Below are 19,032 nucleotides of genomic sequence, written 5' to 3' on the forward strand. Positions count from 1 at the left end.
CACTCTTACAATTCCATCCTTGCCTGTAGCGTTTTCTTTCTTTTTCTTTACTTGAAAAAATGGCTTGCATCAAAGTGATTCAACGACAGTGAAGTGCTCACATCAGTTCTGGAACGGCTGCACTCTCAGGTGCCACATTTTTACAGAGGGTATACAGAAGCTTGTGCCACGCTACCAGAAACGTTTGGAGGTTCATGGTGACCATGTCGAAAAATAGTCAACTTATGTATTCGTATGTCAATCACAACAAATTCTCCTACTTTTTTTTTTCTTTTTAAATTAAATATCGACCTTTCTCTCTTGATATTCACCTCTTATGTGGTATTAGGCTTTGTTGTGTTCCTCACAGTACTAAACCTCAGCTCGGCTATCCTGTTTCTTGGTCAATATACAGTTGGCCCAATAGGAATATATTTATATTTTTAAAGTAGTAGTAATGAAAAATACCTTCATTTTGAATCTTTTAATAACTAAAGACTAACAGGCAGTGCCGCAGCGCCGGACTGGCCACGTTGGCTACTTGGCAATCGCAATCGCCAAGGACCCGAGGCCGGAGGGGCCCCACAGGGCAGGGATCACGAAGCGCAGGATCTGTAGGCCTTGGTCGAATTTTCGTGATCGCAAATGCTTTCTTGAGTCTTCCTACCAACAAGTTTGCGGGGGCCTCAGTTCGTCTCTCCGAAAGAAGTCTTCTTGTCCTTCCCCCCCCCCTCCTTTCTCATATTAGTACGACTCCGTGAGCCAATAATAAACCTTTGTACTTAGCAAAGACCCTCCCTAGTCCGTAACGGCCCCTTTGCGCTTATTCGCTTTCCTCTTTTGTTTCATGCGTACACCGTTCATATGAGTCGTCCAGTTCCAAACGTGCTCTTGTCCATTTACAGATAATGCCAGAAAACTTTAAAAAAATGTAGGATCTGCATGTTCTGTAGAACTGGGAATACTTCAGTGTATTCATGTGAAAAACTTTAACATTCTCAAATATTTCCAGTTCTACAAAACGCATCGGAGTTTTTCTGTTTTCTGGGATTTTCTGTAAATAGACAAGAGCCATTTCGGAACTGGACGACTCATATGTACTACCTTCTGTCTCATGCCTCCTTCCCAACTCTCCTCTCTAGGCTCTCCTCTGGAAAATGGACAAGAAAAAGTAATTGATTTGATTGCTTCATCAAATGAAGAACTGCGTAAAAAAACTGTCAAACTGAAGTAACTACGATTACGTTTGATTGTCTCAGTATTACTGTACCTTTTTTTGCGATCTGTTTCTAGACATATTTATTCAATACAGAAAATATGATTTTGTCACTTATGTTTTGCAACTGACGTGTTAAGTTCATGTATATGAGGGCCTTTATATATATATGGAGGACCCTCAACTTGGCCAGTCCGACACTTCTAACAGGAATTCTTTATAGAGTAGATTATATAAAACGTCAGTTGGGAAAGTTTGCTTATTTAATTTATAAACTATCTGAAATTCTCAACTACTAAAATTCACTTGAATTACATTTTTCAAATTTGCCTTTTCTAGACTAATGTTCAAAATAAAGACCACTTGAGGTTCCCGGACACAGTTTGAGGAATGCTGGAATAGTGCAATAAAACGATTTCACTTCAATTCAAATGTTGCTACTCTGTTGTATTTTGCGTACATCCTAACACAGAAAACATGAGGAAATTACTTCCATATGCAGGGTGTCTACTAAAATTCCAAAATGAAATTTCGTGACTTTTTCGTGACCTTTTCTTTACCAAATCATAAAATTTTCTAACATTTTGAAGAGTGAATTTGGGTGCGAATTAAGCCGAATTTTCATCCATGCGATAGAAACTTACTTTGCTTGCGATTTGGTAGCGTCTAAACCCGACCATAGACATTTTTGGTGGTGAATTTTGACGTTTTATAGAACAAAATTTTCCAATCTGTACTTACATTTCTACAGTTAAAAAAAAGCGTGACCCAAAAGCTAAATTTCATGACTTTTTCGCGACTTTCATGACCATTTTCTGATTTCGTGACTTTTTCGTGACATTCGTGACTTTCGTGATCGATAGACACCCTGCTATGTTTCCCAGTAAAAAATGAAACCAATGGATACATTTAGCACAGTTTTACTTGGCGTAGGAAAAACGTAATTTCTGTACGTTATGTAAGAAAACGTATTGAAATTGGTTCAAGAAAAACAAGTATGAGAATAGTATTCACTTTTGCTGCTGAATGTATCTTCTTACCTCTAGTTTGCTTTCGTGAAATGCACAAGCGAACACCTGCAAAGAGGATTGACCCCAATCTACAAAAACTACATTTCTTGGTTTTTCTGCAAGTGAAGGTAAGGAACTTCTCTTATAAATCCCGTAAGCCAGAGCTGTTGCCGTAGTTTCATTTAGTAACTGTGAGACATTAAGCCCAGCAATCTTGGCAGCATCAATAATAGCTTTCCTCTGCGAGTTGATAAAGAATGAAGGAACCTACAAAAGAATACAACATATTGTCTTTGAAATTACTTATAACACTGGAAAGCAACACAAAACCAAATTTATCGACTGATTATAATCTTTGTATATACAATAATTTTTGCACCATTTACGGTAGCAGAGCGTGGTTAATGCAGTGAAAGATAGCAGTGGATGAAGTTTAATATATTTAACATAATATATGCTATAAAGAAAACTATTACAAAATCCTATATGGAACACAAGAAGCATCAACAGCAACACAAACTTTGGATCTCTCGTAACTCCGCCATTTGTCCTCTCTGAACTACTCTCGAACAGTGTTCCCAGACCGACCATTAATTTATTCTTTTCACTTCAACAATAATAAGAAACGCTATAACATCTGGATCACTTAAAAACTTGTACAACCTCAAATTTTATATGGTACATATGTACATTTTAGGAACATATATATATGCTGTGTATGCGCACACACATAGCAACAAATGGAATACAAATGATACCATATATACACACATACCTACATATAATAATAATATTAACAATAGTAGTTTTTTTTTTTTTTTTAATATCAAGCTATATAGCAATATTGCAAACCTATATTTAAATATCACAAGCATGAGTAGGGTGGAATTGGATGTAGTACGCCCAAACAGCTGGTATCGCACGTGGTATTGCCTCTCGTGCACAACACCTTGAACGCGTGAGTAGATACGAGGTCCATGTATCTACATTACGATCCAATGTATCAAATAAATGGCTAGGTTAGTTGAGACACCTGTGTACCGTCCATGTCATTACAATTATTTTTGTCTCTTGCACCTGTATACATCATAGAATATACAGTACGCTTGTGGCACCTTCCATGCCTTAATACATGTAGTGCCATATGATAGCTATTGTACTACTTTGTACTATTTGCATTTGTAGTACTTATTGTGCGTCAGCTCCCCCTCTCCTTTTGCTCTCCTTGAAAGTGAATCGTAACCAATGGGAACAATTGTCTCTATTTTATTATTTCTGCTTTCACTTTCAGTCTTTCCACCTACATCATATCGTATTGGCACTAGCTGTACAAGAACAGTGTAATGATGGCAATTTCCTGAACGGTGGCCTCCACGAACAACTTTTCCTCAGAAAGTGTTTGATTTCCCATTATATTTTAATTGATGTATCACATGATATAATTTCCATTTAAAATTTTGCGAGTGACCTTTCCTGTGCCCCAAAAAGAAAGAATTTGTGGAGCAAGGAGAATCCTTCATTCAATGCGGCCTCCGACATTTTAACATTTTCCTATTTAATTTCTTGTTTCACCTCTTATCTCTAGTCAATTGAGATTTATAAGCTTTGGACGTTCTATGTGAAACAGCCTATTAAGATTATATAATTCAATTAAGTGATGTTTCCATTTTTTTTACTGCAGCCAGAAAGGAAGAGACAAAAGAAACACACTTACTGACCAAAAAATAAAGTACACAGAAGGAATGGAAAGAATGAAATGAAACTTCAAGGGGGGAGGAAGACCATACAACTTTACTGTAATGATTACAATATCAGATCAATCTAACAACGGGTTTAGTTGTAGGAGCTTAATACGTTTTGCATATCAAAAAATTATAATATCCTCTATGTCAAGGATACATGCATTGATGCGACTTGGAAGTGAGCCGTAGAGTCGTTGTATCATTCGCTGAGGCAAGTCAGTCGATAGCGTCTGTAACTACACCTCGAGATTTGTAGATCGGCACTGACGCGGAGTTAGTGTCTGAGCTGGTCCCAAATGAGTTCAATTGGAGAGAGGTCAGGTGACTTTGCTGACTAGGGAAGAACCTCAACATGACGTATACAGTCCATAGACAAACATACAGTGTATGGCCGAAAATTGTCATGTTGATAGATTATACAAGCGTGCTCTTGCAGGAGGGGTAACACATGCGGACGCAGAATCTTACCCAGGTATTGCTCTGCCGTAAGGCTACTGTGAGACTGCTGAAAGTTATACGCGACGGCTCCACGACACCATGATGCCAGAGGTACCCTATGTGCCGTTATACAATATTGGCTGGATGATTGACCTCTCCCCCCGCGCACAATTACGCATGCACACGATCCGTTGCTATTCACGAGAATTCCATCTGCCCAAGTGTGATACCACTCCAAACGCTGTAGTTTATGCAGTGGTTTTAATGGATACCTATGAAGGAACGGTGCACTCGCAATCCAGCTATACCAGTTGTCGAGACATGGTGTGAGATGATAGAGGGTGATGTACAGAGGCCAGTACTTGTGTCCGGACGGGAGGCGGTAGACGTCACAGGGCTATGTAATGCTTCAAAAATTTCCCGTAAAGTGGTCTGTCGTGCTCAACCGGAATCTTCACGTTGTCGCTGGTGCCATCACGCATTCACTGGCCCAAACATCGGGCCACCGAGGTATTGTAATACCCTACATATCTGTCAATCTCACGAAACATAAAGTAAACCTCGTGTAACCCTACGATGCGGCCTCTTTCGAAGGCTGCCAACTACTGGTAATGCTGTCTAATGCGACGACGATGCATTACGTATGTTTATTCACCTTTCTTCACTGTACTGACTCACTCATACTACACAACTGATGGACATGACTGGAATTAAATTTCTTACTACTCGAATTACTACTCCCTAGTGACTATTCGCGTCGTTCTCAATTTTTGAAACTCTAATCGTTTGCTCATCTACCAGCTTGGAGTTAAATTGCACAATTCCTTCTGAGTGCTTCAATTATTTTGTTAGTAAATGTTTTAAGTCAATGATCTTGATCTTGATGTAATTATGTACTCATTATTTCATAATAATTTTCTCATATATGCTTTGTGTTCATGAGCAGTTATTTAAATTTATTATAGTTACAGTTTATATACAATTTCTTATTTTGTAATATTATGGAAGCTAGTATTTCTAACTATTTGCTGTAGAAACTCAACAGTAAGGATGAATACAAGACTTCGTGTAGATCACTGAAACTAGATCAATATTATGACGAATTTTATAATTTTTGACGTTATTTGAAGATCTCCGGAATATGAATTTGTAAAGAAAATGCATATTGTATAATTAAATACCATTTAAATTTAATTCAATTTTTCTATTGGTTGAATATTACATTATCTCATATATGATCAAGATTTCCCCTGTCTAAATTGAGTTAAGTTTCGGGTTTTTGATCCTAATGAAAAAGGATTCCAAAATGTTCCTTTCCGTGTTGTTTAACAGAAATGTTGACTCTCCTCTCTTTCAATTTCGATTTCGATTCCTCATAGCTGTCTTGATAAGTCTCAAATGGGGGTTTCTTGCCTATTGTGTCTCTAATATGTTCTTTAATCATCTTAAAGATGTTTCTTTTAGTCATTTCTATGTAGAACTTCGTACACTTGCATGACGCAGCATAAATTTCAGGAGAAAACAATTTTTTCTCTGTAGTAATTTTTGTAAACTTACAAGGCATTTTCAAAACTTGTTCCAGATCTTACCGAAAAATTACTCTCTTAATGTTGTCCCAGACAAAGGAGTAATGAAACTCCCTTTTTGTCAATCGGTCTAATGTAGTATTTTCATACTGCTTTCTTTTCATTTGTGTAGTATGTAGGAATCAAAACCATTCTTATTTCCTAAAATGGATACTTTTAAATGTAATTTGGAGATCCTCCTTTTCTATGGAGTCAGGACGCTCTTAAAAGAAATTCCTCAAAATGTTGTTCTTTATGAGATGGGAGAGTGTGAATATCTTATGTAAAAAGAAGGTAGAGTATGTTTCTTTCCTGGGTAAATAACTGCAAAATTTGTTCTAAGTCAGTGTCTGTGAATGTCCAGAAAATTAAGACCGTCGTTGAAGTCTTTTTGTACGATGAATTTTATATTTTCATGAATGTTGTGTAATTCAGAAATAAGATTAGAAGCGTGTTGTCGTCCTTGTAAATAATTAAACAGTCATCGACATAACGAAAATAACTGGTAATTTTTTTTTCTCAAAAATTTTTGTTTCAAAATGATCCATCACTATATTAGCATGTAGCAAGGAAAAAGGGGAGGGAGTAAAGTAAGAAAGAATGCTCACGAATTCTGAACTTATTTCTGAATTTAATTAAATTCATGAATATATAAAATTCAGTGTAAAAAACTCCTCAGTGTAAAAAAAAAAAAAAAAAATTCATTACTCCTTTGGCCGAGGTAACACTTACGGAATAAGTTTTCTGTAAAATCTGGAACAAGCTGTGAAAATTCCTAATCAACTTACAAAAACTACTAGAAAGAAAATTCGTTTTCCCCAGGGATTTACGCTGCGCTATGCACTTGTATGTGGTTCTACATAGGCAATGATTGACTAAAAGAAACGTCTCTACAATAATCAAAGAACATATTAGAGACGCAAGAGGCGAGAAACACCAATTCGGACTTATCAAGACAGCTATGAGGAATCATATTCTGAAATTAAAAGAATGGAAATTAAACATTCCAGTTCCAACTACGCGGAAAAGTTCGTTTTGGAATCAGAATCCTTTTTTATTAGGATGAAAAATCCGAAATTCAATTTAGACAGGGGAAATCGCAATCATTAATGAGATAATGTAATCTTCAATCAAAAGAATAATACAAATTAACTTTAAATGGTGTTTAATTGTCATAATATAATTTCTTGTATAGGTTCATATTCCAGAGATCTTCAGAATAATGTCAAAAATTTTAAAATTCTTCATAATTTTGATCTGGCTACAGTGATATACATGAAGTTTGATAGTCTTCTGTTCATTCTTACGGTTGAACTTCTGAAATAAATAATTAGGAATATTAGTTACAATAATATTGCAAAATAAGAAATTGTATATAAACTCTAAACATAACAAATTTAAATAAATGCACATGAACATAGAACTTATATAAGAAAATTATTGTGAAATGTTGACTACGACAGTTACATCAAGATCGTGAAATAACTTAGTAAGTACATAAAAAACTGTTATTAAGAACTTTTGTTGGCTACAGTTTGTGAGTAGACGAATACTATATTAGACATGCAAGTATTATTTTTTTAAACATTTTTTTCATGGAATATCTTGGGCTCATTTTCTTTTACAGAATAGTACAAAACAATACCTGATGTGAAAGAACGTAGTGAATTTCCAGTAAGCAGGATACAAAATGTTTGGATCTTGGCCCATGTGAGGGTCGAAATATTGAAAACACTTAAAAAATAAACAAAATATATACAGCAGTATAAAGTACGTCCATTCTTCTGTATTAAGTTGTATCCTATATCGTGTATTAGTAATTATCGTGTATTAGTAACTTATTTTAGGTAGCAAATAAAAGTCTTAAGTACAATATACGCTGCAAGCTATTAATGAAATTAAAAAGTTGTGAGCATACAATATTCGTTGTACGTTTCAAATTAAAATAGATATTAATGAAGATGTTGCATAAACACGAGTTCTTTTTCTTCTTTGTTTTGTTTTGTAGAATACATAACAAATTGATTACGAGGGAAAGATAAAGACATAGGGACCAGTGAAATTATTTGTTCTCTCATAGTCTATTATGGATAAATAGTATGAAACAAATAATATAAAATAATCCTATAGTGATATAGTGGTTTTTATATTAATGGCATGACGTGTTACGATTTAAAAAAGTGAATTATTAAATAGATCAAAATATTATAATAATGTAGAACGTTCTATAGAACATATTCTGTCACATGGATCATGAGTAAAGTTAACAACTGAACATCAGAAAAATTTAAGATTTTAGGAATTAAATTTTATACCTATTTATTATTGATTATTGGCAACATAAGATAATGTGTGAAATGTTTATGAGTATCTTATGAAATAAGAATCGAAAGATGGATACAGAGAATGAACTCTGCTTCAATTACTCATGGCAACAATTATAGGCTAAACGCGGCCTTGAATCTGGTTATTAAGATTGGTTGTAAACTTTGCTTGTTATGAGTAGGTTTCACCTTACAAATTGGCTTTGTCCTAAGTCAAGTGCGTAGCTGGTATTAACACCGACTCAGAGCTGATTCAGAGCTCAGTTCTAGTAGTTTTGTCGTAAATTGGAAGGAAAACGGTGCCTTTTTCCTACTGTCGCTTGGTTAAGAATTTAATCTTGTAGACCAGATCAATTATACTATGTGTCTGTTGACTCATATTTTAGTTTTCAGCTAATAATGATTTTATTAAAAGCTGTTTTGGTATGTTACTATGGCAAATATTCAACGAAGAATCCAGACATGTCTCAAGTGGCAAAACTACCACCTATTCTCTCGGAGGAAATATATACTTTCGCAGAAAATTGTACGTAAAGACTTCACAATGCATTTACATTTTAGAGCAAACAGTAATTGAGGCACTGTGATTTTACTGAATTGGATATAAGTTAAATCTCTGTTTTGTTCTCTGATATGGCGTCTCATGGTATATCTAGCCCTAAGAATCGGTCATGTCATAAGTTTGTACCAGAAATTTCTGGAGTCGAAACGAAATTTCGTGTTTGTAAACTCGTCAAAACGGGATCCATTACTATCATGCAACATTATTTTCTACCAACCTTGCAACCACTTCTTGGCATGCTTTAACAGGAAAATACTAAATTTAAGAAGTCTTTCGACATTCATAATGCATTTTATGGTTATGTTTGTACTTACCGATATCACGCAGCTTTTCACTTTTGTATCCAAGGTATTTTCTGCAACTTGAATTAACTTGGTAAATAACATGGCGGTAATCTGCTCAGGTGTAAAGATTTGTGGCGAGCCCAAATAGTCTACCTACACAGAAGAGCAATTAACATAATTAATTTCCCAGTCAACTTTGCAATGCTTACTTTCGATGTCAGAAAGAAATTAGTCATTAATGTAGTCACAGCAACATATAGATGACCTCTGTCGGACAAACTTATTCTAAGGGTGAAATTGCGAAACTTATGTTCAAGACATCTTAAGCATTCTCTCCATATTGCTTTCCGTCTTTCGAAGTTTCAAAGCTGATCAAAAATAACAGAAAGTAAGTGCAATTAAAGAACTATCACTTTACACCTTCTTATAATTTTTTACTGCCTTCGGGGGTTCACTTTGACAAAATATGATAGCTGTTTATTAAATAATCTTTAAAAGGTGCTACTTAACCTTTAAAGCATTTATTTGATCTTTGGGGAACCTCTAATAATGAGATTTCTAGTATTACTTTAAATTAATTTTTCCTACTAATCATAAAATTTCATGGAATTAGATCATCAAATGGAAAATAATACTTCCATATTGTTACTTTTTGCTTTCATTTAATAGTGAAGTACAAAGAACAACTAATATTTTGCGGAACTTATAATTTTCAATTTCACTCTACTCTTATATATAATAGTAGATTAGTATTAGGAATTAATTTACATTATTATATAAAAGAGTACAAGTGACTTACTCATCATCGCCCTGGTCATATTACTGTAGATGAAAACGTGAAATTTGAACACAAAATTTATTTCAGCACGAAACCAAGGGATAAGAAAGATTTTTTGGAAATACGCATCCCAAGAGGGGAAGAGGTATTCTTTCTTTTAAAACTAAGAATTTTTGATCTCTCCAATCTTTAAAGTTAGGTAGATGAAACCCACTAAAAACAAGAATTTTAGGAATGATCGAAAAAAAATGGATTGCAAGATTGCGATCTTGGCCAACCGCTTTATATATATATATATATATATATATATATATATATATATATATATATATATATATAATAATAAGCACATCATACTGAATCAAGTGATAGTTTGGGTTTGCCTACACTGTATGTAGTTCTCCAGATATAAGGTCTAAAAGAAAATTTTTGACTAAAATATATTGGATCTTTTGATCCAATAACTGAGCATGTGTTCTGGCGGTTTTGAAAATTTCGCTACTAAATGGGGACAAAGAGGTAATTTTATGATATTCAAATTTCTCACTATTTACTCACAAAATGGCCAATATGAGAATTCATTTAAGTTGGATGTGTGAAATTCGGTATTTGAACTCTTAAAAATAAGGAACACACGTTCCAACGTTTACGAAAATTCTGGTCCTAAGAAGGAAATAATTGAAAAATGTTTGAACGATTTCGAAAATTCCACTCTTAAGGGTGTGGTAGAGGAAATTTCTATAATAATAAAATTACCCATTACTTATTTTTCGTTTAACCTGGAAGTGTGGTGAAATTCGGTATATTAACTAAATATAAGGGCATCGGTATCTACTTTTCCAAAAATTCCTCTCCGAGGGAAGAAAGGGAGGTAATATCTACAATATTGAAGGAAGAAAGGGAGGTAATATCTACAATATTGAAATTTCCAACTATTTAATTCAGACTTCGTCCAATGTAAGGTTTCGATTACGTTAGAGGTCTGAAATTTAGTATATAAACTCTAAATTAAAAATAAAGGCCAACGTGTTTCAGCGTTTTTAAAATTCCACTTCTAAAGGGAAAATACGGTTAATTTGTATCATTAAGTGAATCTTTCCTTCACGCTCAAAGCCATACTAATAGACCTAGCGTAAAATTTTGACAGAAAACTTCTTGTTACGAAAGGAAAGAATAAGAAAAGAATTTTCTGAAATATGTATATGCGGCATTTTCATATATCCGGTATATGCAGTATTTTCATATTTTCATATTTTCAAATATCTAAAGGTATTTTCAAAAAAAAAAAAAAAAAAATATTGCCTAAATATTGAAATTTCGAGAGATGGATCACGGAAATGAACAATACTCCTAACTTTTTAAAAATTACACGCGTAAAGGGGGAAAGGGAGGAATTTGTACAATATTGAAATTTCAAGGGGTGGCTCGCGAAAATGAACAATACTCCCAACTTCTGTTTTGCACAAATCCCTCAGTGAACAAATCCCCCACCTAACACTTTGGACAATTCCTCCATTGGATAAATATCCTAAAACGCGAAATTGAATAAATCATTATTATTATTTTGGATAAAATCCTCAACTACCATTCGGATAAATATACAACTACCATTTTGGATAAATTTCTCAAATACGAAATAAACGTATCCCCTAAATTCAAAAATGGACAAATCCTTACCTATCATTATGGACAAATTCCCCAACAAACATCGTCAAGTAACTGGATCGTACAGCAAAGAGGCAGAAAAACAAAGAAGAAGAAGAAGTATTTACGAAGACGAAACATGAAATTAAGAGTATAATGGAAGAAGAATTAATATAAAAAGACAAAGTCACTTTTCAGTTCAGTAAAGATTCCAATAGATAAAGGATCAGTTACTAGAGCACAAACGGTTACTAAATATATGTAAAACAAAAAAGGTTGTACACTTTAGGAAGACTAGACAGAATGTAAGAGAAGGAAGAAATGGTTCAATAAATCATACACGCTCTTACGCAATGAGTGAACTATCTCTTCATATCTAATTATGCGTGTTGATTTTGATAAATTCCTAACTGTTAAAAAAAAAATGTTGTTGTTAAATTATGGAAGTTTACCGTACTTTTTTGCACTGAGATTATATGGGACATGTACCTACTATTTAAGATAAAATCCAAACCATCGTAATGTGTTTGAATCGAAGTGCTCACCCACCGGGAGCCGAATCTGGGAAAATGAATTTTTGTTGTAATTATTATATAGTTACCAATTGATTTACAAGGCAAGGGCTCTATATGTAGTTAATGTATTTAATGTAATTTAAATGTGATCCAGGGTTAGTTGAAATAGAAGAAAATTACTATAAAAGAGTTTGCTTCCAGTATGATAGAATTATAGTGCATGGCTTATGTGCTAATTGCTTAAAATGATAATCTTATGCACACAACGATATTGTTAAGAGTTTGATGCCGCTATAGAATAATTGGTCTTGTATGGATATAGCCTACTTTAGCCCAATATTCGGTAATACAAATAAGTGTTACCTAACTCAGTGAAATTTTCTGAGCATAATAAGATGTAATATGGGATGAGCTGTTTATGAAATCACATCACATATCGTAAAAGAAGCAAATTCTCTTTTATATTCATGCTGTGTGACATATTTTCCATGGATTCATAGTGTAAGCATGGATATGGAAGAATGTTCCTTTGTTATATGATGTGATTTGAAACGGAGCTCATCTTTTTATCTGTTGAATGTGAGACTAAAGTATATCTGTACTACGGTTGAAAATATCACATTAAAAAATTGATTGTTTTTATTATTATTATTTAAACCGCTTGTACTTGATTTCTTGAAACCGGTATACAATTTAAATTATATTCCTTTCTCAACTAGTAAACTACAGTGGTTTCAGGTTGCTTTTATTATGTAATGTTAGAATAAAAACGAAATCGGGGACTTCGTGAAATTTATGTTGTTTTTCCCAAGGTGTTTCTCACACGTGACAATTACTAGCAGTACTTTATTGTTTTTCCAACATGAGCGGTGACAGTGATCCTCAGAATTCATTTCACAATAACTGGACGAAAGAAAGATAACTATAATAATTTTATTCTACTATTTCCTCTTAAGCATCTTATAATTTTATTCTACTATTTCCTTTTAAGCATCTTAATCATTAAAGAACAAAGCAAAACATGCACTGTAGAACAGGGTTGTGAAAAACCTAGTTAAAAAAAGTAGCACATTTGGCTTTTATTGAGCAAAATCGTGTTTAAATGTTACATTTAAAATTATATTTCTACTTAGAATGCCATTTAAGCAATCATGTTCTATTGTAGATATGAAACTCTGAAATTCTTTTGTCGCACAAAAGGAATCCACGAAGCTCCATCCACGTTTCGTGAGTCACACTGCACCAGTGATACTCATACATATATTTAAATTCTAGAAACAAGAGAGTAGACAATTTTTTTAAGGTAATAAAGGGGTGGATAATTCTGTATAATATAGAATAACACCCCCTATTACACACAGGATTCAAATCCTGGGACTGAAGATTCCTTTAACTTTTCCTCAAAACACGCCAAACCCTGGCATAGTACCTCAGAGTCAGTAGCCAGAGATTATAAAAATAAAATAAATAAAAAAATAAAATAAATAAAAAATAAAAAAAGAAATGAACGCTTTTTCAAAATAAAAAAATCTGCTTCTTGTGTGAGAACTAAAATGTTGAAAACATTTTCTAATCTCATATCCAGTTGTCAATTTGCTTTCTTACAATAGATTTTACGATTAAAGGACGTTTGTAACATAGGTAATTGTACTGATGCCACATACTCTACCAGATACGCAACAAAAAGTCGGGAGTTTCCCGATCTTCCTTTTAATGCATCTCTTTTTCGTTTTTATGTGTGTAACTATTCAAGTGTAGTGTTGAGAAAATACAGGTAGATATTTATAAATTGCCTTTTTTTACTTTCGAGCATCAATAGGAGAGAAAAAAATGAAATATATTATTGGGAAAAATAATTGAGATTTCAATGGATTTTACACTTCATGCCTTTATGTGCCGAGAAGTTGTTCTTTCGTCTGTCCATTCGTTTATATGTAAAGATTTTCACTCGCCTTGAGGTCATACCACTCAGCATATCGAGATTAAATTTTATACTTAAGGTTTTTGTAACATTCTCTGGGGAAATTTTCGAATTTTTTTTCTACTTCAAAAATAAGGGTAATTTACTGAAGGGTAAAAATCAAAATTTGCCTTTTTCTCTAAAGTGGCTCCATCTATCTTGTTCACGTTTCATAAATCAATGTTTCATTAACAAGCCTACAATGTGGTATAAGTTGGTTTTCTGGCAAAAATCTGCAAGGGATAAGTAAGTTACCCTTGGGGTGATTTTTTCTCAAACGATCTTTTCAAAATAATTTTCTTTATATTTCACAAATAAGTGTTTTATTAATAACCTGACAGTATGTGCTGAATAAAAATTCAAGGGATAGTTTACTTTTAGAGGTGAGTTTTTTTTTGCATATTTTCTCAAAAATGATTCAAGCTATTTTCTTCATATTTCATAAATAACTGTTTCATTAGTGACCTGATAAAATGGCATACGTAACTGATTTGTCCTGAAAAAATTCGTATTTTTGTTCTTGGTTGTGACTTTTTTCGGGTAATTTTGTTCATATTTCATAAATAAATATATAACCAATAATCTGATAATATGCCATAACTCATTTGCAATCAAGAAAACCTCAAGGGCTAGTTTACTATTGATGGTGAGATTTTATGGGACGAGTTTCTCAGGCGATTTTATTCATATTTTGTAAACAAATGCTTAATTAGTAACCCGACAATACTGCATAACTCATTTGTCCCGAAATAATTCACTAAGGATAGTTTATTCTTTGGGGTGAGTTTTTCCTCAGACGATTTTCTCAAGAAATGTGTCACGCAATTTTACTCATATTTCATTAATAACCCTACAGAACGCGTTAAGACATTTCTCGCAAAGAAATCAACAAGGAGTAGTTTAGTGTTGGAGGCGAGTTTATTTTTTGGATGATATTCTCAAAGGACTCAGGCGAGTTTCATTATATTTAATCAATAACCCTATAATCTTGTGCAGATTACTTCTCAAGAAAATGTAGACAAGAGTAGTATACTTTTCTCTTCTTCTTCTTTCTTGTTTCAGTTTCTTTAATAAGAAACGTTCGATGTTGAACAAATATTTGATTAATAACCCTACTACAAGCATAAGCCATGGGGGTCGTTTAAAAAATTTGTGGCTCCTGATCCAAGATCTAATATATTTCAATCAAAAATTTTCTTGTACGCCTTATATCTGAAGAACTACATATAGTGTAGCCAAACTCAAAGTATCACTTAACTCAGCTTGATGTGTTTATTCCGTAGAAAATAAGAAAACTTGATATTGGGACAGTTCAAAAATTTTGTGTCCTCTGATCCAAAAACTAATTATTGGCCAAGATCGCAATCTTCTGATGCTTTTTTTTTTTGGGGGGGGGGGGGGGGGGGTTCCTAAAATTCTTGGCCAAGATCGCAATCTTTTGACTCATTTTTTGGATCATTTCTAAAATTCTTGTTGGAATACATTTTAATCCCTCTCTTCACCCCCTCCCTTAAGGATATGCATTTTAATAAATATATAAAACTGGCTCTATTTAAGTGCTAATTCAGTTAAAAAATCATTTGAAACTGTTCAGAGTTTCTCCATGATGATGAAACAAACAAATGATTTGAATATAGAGATTTCCTTCTTCCTTCCTTACAAGTAGAAATTTTTAAGAACGCTAGGATATGTGTTCAATTATATTTAATGAGCAATTATATATATATTTCCTAACTTCTGAGGCTTCAGAGACGTTATATTTCTTGCATAAATTTAGATCTCCCCTCGGGGGTACCGTAGTTTAGTGTTAGAACGCTTATTTCTGGCTCATGGAATTCATGATTCGATCCGGCAAAGTAAATTTGTGGTGGACAATATCATGTCCGTAGGTTTCCTCGGGATACTCCCGTTTCCTACTGATGCAATTTATTCTATCATCTTTCACTTGCCTTAATCATCCTTCCTTAGCCTAAAGGGCATAATCGTGGGACGTTAAACTGAAAGATTTCATGTTATTTTAGATCCCCACCCCCCGTCCTTAGGATACGCATTTTAATCAAAGTGACATGATAGTAACTCAGCTTGAGGTAGGAACTATGTTCTACAAATAATTTCAAACGGTGCAGCTGGTTATCGTAAACGTTCTGGTCACGGTAAGAAAGCTATAATATGCATTACTACGATTCTGAACTAAACATGTGAGTACAGAACATTAAATGGATTCATACTTTCTCAATTCTTCTGTATAATATAAAGTGGTTAAATTAATACCTTTTCAAAATCCTTGGCCCATTACCTGTAATCTAAAAAAACTATATACTTTGCTTAAACTTGCATTATTAAGATCCTACCATCATATGGATTAAGATGCGAGTTTCAGACTTACATTCGATTATTATCCCAGAATGGTCAGAAATATCGCATTTTATTTCAAGCAAAATAAATTTGATTCAAATCATAGATTTTAAAAATACATCAGATTTATTAAGATTCTACCATCATATGGATTAAGATACGAGTTTCAGACTTACATTCGATTAGTATCCCAGAATGGTCAGAAATATCGCATTTTATTTCTGTTTTAAGCAAAATAAATTTGATTCAAATCATAGATTTTATAAATATATCACATTTAAATCTCAATTTAAATCATTTTGATTTAAATCAAACAACCCTGAACGATTATTCCATTAAAACCGATTATTTTGATAAAAGTATCAAGCTGTTAACAGGGTCGTACGATTATTTTAGGTAATTAGCATATGAGCAATAAACCACAATTTACTAATTCCACAGTACGGGAAGCAAACTCTTTTATAGTAATTTTTCTTTACTTCAACTAAACCTGCATCACATTTAAATTACATTAAATACATGACTACATACATAGCCTCCAGCTTTCTCAATCAATTGGTAACTATACAATAACTACAATAAACATTCATTTTTCCCAGAGAGCGAGCAACTTTCTGCGGTGGTTTGGATTCCGCCTTAAAGTGTATAATGTTTTATACAACCTCGGTGAAAATAGAGACGCTAAACTTCAACAAATACCAATAACAAACGTTCATTTTCTTCCAACATATAGTTATCAATTCGTCTAAATAAACACACATAATTACCCTCTCTACCCTAATCCTACATTTTCCTCGGTCTTAGTAAAATGAACAATCTTTTTTGCTTTACATATAGTAAGTAACCATTTATGCTCTAGTAACTGAGTTCTTATCTCATCTACATTTCCCATTAAATAAATTACATCTTCATTTCTTTTTATTAATTCTTCTTCCACTATACTCTTAATTTCTTGTTTCGTCTTCGTAACAACTTCTTTGTGCTCTTGTATATTTACTATACAATCCAGTTACTTGACGATGCCTGTAGAGAAATTTGTCGAAAATGACAGTCAGAAGATTTGTCCATTTTCGCGTTTGGATGATTTTTTTGAAATGATAGTTGGGGGATTTGTTAATTTTCGCATTTGGGTGACATGTCCAAAATTATAATTGGGAAATTTGTCCGTTTTCGTGTTTGAGAGATTTGTCCATTCTCGTGTTTGTGAATTTGTCCAAAATGAAAGTTGAGGATTTTGTCTATTTTCGCAAGATTGAGATCCTAGATTGAGAGCTGTTCATATTCTATATTAATATTTTTCTTCAGTCGTATAACTGAGACTTATTTAAAAAAAAAAATAAAATAAAATAAAATAAAAAAGAGAAGAATGAGTATTTAGAGTGATTGGGCAGAGAATGATTTAATGTTTTTCACATGCGTACACATTTAGAATAGATGACCTACTACAATGTGCCAATAGTTTTTGCAGAATCTTAGGTTTTAGGATTAGAGTTTCAATGACAACTTCGTGTATTGTCTAAGAAATAGCGAAACTGAGTTTTGGTGTATTCGTTAATCGTGCTGATTTTGTGTAGCACTCTCAAAGACTTTCTAAGTAGTCCCCGAAAGCGAAAAGTGCATAAGAAATTTATTGACTGATTGAGTGAGGTTTAATGGGAACGTCAGTAACTAAGAAAAAATAAATAAATAAAGAAGAGTCCAGATCTATTTTTGACGTAGCACTGTGATTGCAAGACATTTATTTACAAGCTGTTGCTACATTCATTTCGATATGGCTTAAGCTAGAACTATAACTACTAAGAATGATCTCGGTCACAGCATATAACTGCATATGTGCAGTTTTAGCCAAAAGGAGTTGTTCTGTTTGCATAAGCAACATACACAGACTAATAAACTGACAGGTATCAACGCAGATGACGTATAGTTCACAACAGACAACACGCCTTGAAGTAAAACGACAAATTACGCTTAAAACTTTATATTATTAAGATTTCATAACTGCGTTAATTATAACATGTTACGTACCTTGATTCCTATATCACCATTTTGTAGTTTTTCTATGTCATATGGCAGGGGTAAAATATGCATCTGAAAATATTCATCGTCAAATTTTCTCCCAAGCAATGTTTTGAATCCAAAAATTGTACTCTTTGTATTGGTTATTATCTGGTTTTTTGCAGTCACACCCATAACTCTATTCTTCTTGGTAAATGACACATATGACCTGTAACAGGAAACAAAGAAAAGCAAATTAAATCAATATCAAGAGCTTTATTTCTTTCATTTCTTCTTAAATAATAATAATAATACTTTCTGAAACATTCATGAAACAAAATATTAACAATATTACGAGTTTCCAGAAAACTACGTCCGAAGAAAACTCAATCCAACAATAAGACACTCTTTTAGGATCTTCAGAAAGAAACCGATTATACCAGCGTTTCCTAATTTTTCTCATGTCGCGGACAATTTGTAGCAACTGCTAATTAGTAGTACTGAAGATGTTAGAAATGTCCACCAAATAAGCAAGAAACGAGAGCCATGTGAAATCATTTACATTATGCGTTAACTTAAATTTAGAATAAATGTCGAACAACCAGTGGTGCCATCAGCCAGTTTGCACCGGTTCGCCTGATCCGGTTGTTAAAATTATCTCTTCA

At 33.4% G+C, this 19,032-nt stretch overlaps 1 protein-coding gene across 2 annotated transcripts in view; it reads right to left on the bottom strand.

The window, feature by feature from the left end:
• LOC145680944 (heat shock protein 110-like) overlaps positions 1–19,032 on the bottom strand; it is a 241,511-nt gene that overhangs the window by 131,452 nt on the left and 91,027 nt on the right. For both annotated transcript variants that reach the window (XM_081752153.1, XM_081752152.1), the window contains exons 2-4: positions 18,398–18,596; positions 9,151–9,273; positions 2,236–2,472 (exon numbers count right to left, since the gene is read on the bottom strand). In XM_081752153.1, coding sequence (XP_081608279.1) covers positions 2,236–2,472; positions 9,151–9,273; positions 18,398–18,596 — 559 coding nt within the window. The remainder of the gene's footprint in view (positions 1–2,235; positions 2,473–9,150; positions 9,274–18,397; positions 18,597–19,032) is intronic.

This window comes from Thermobia domestica, chromosome 3, assembly GCF_964235325.1.
Source record: "Thermobia domestica chromosome 3, izTheDome1.hap1.1, whole genome shotgun sequence".
NCBI classification, from domain to species: Eukaryota; Metazoa; Arthropoda; class Insecta; order Zygentoma; family Lepismatidae; genus Thermobia; species Thermobia domestica.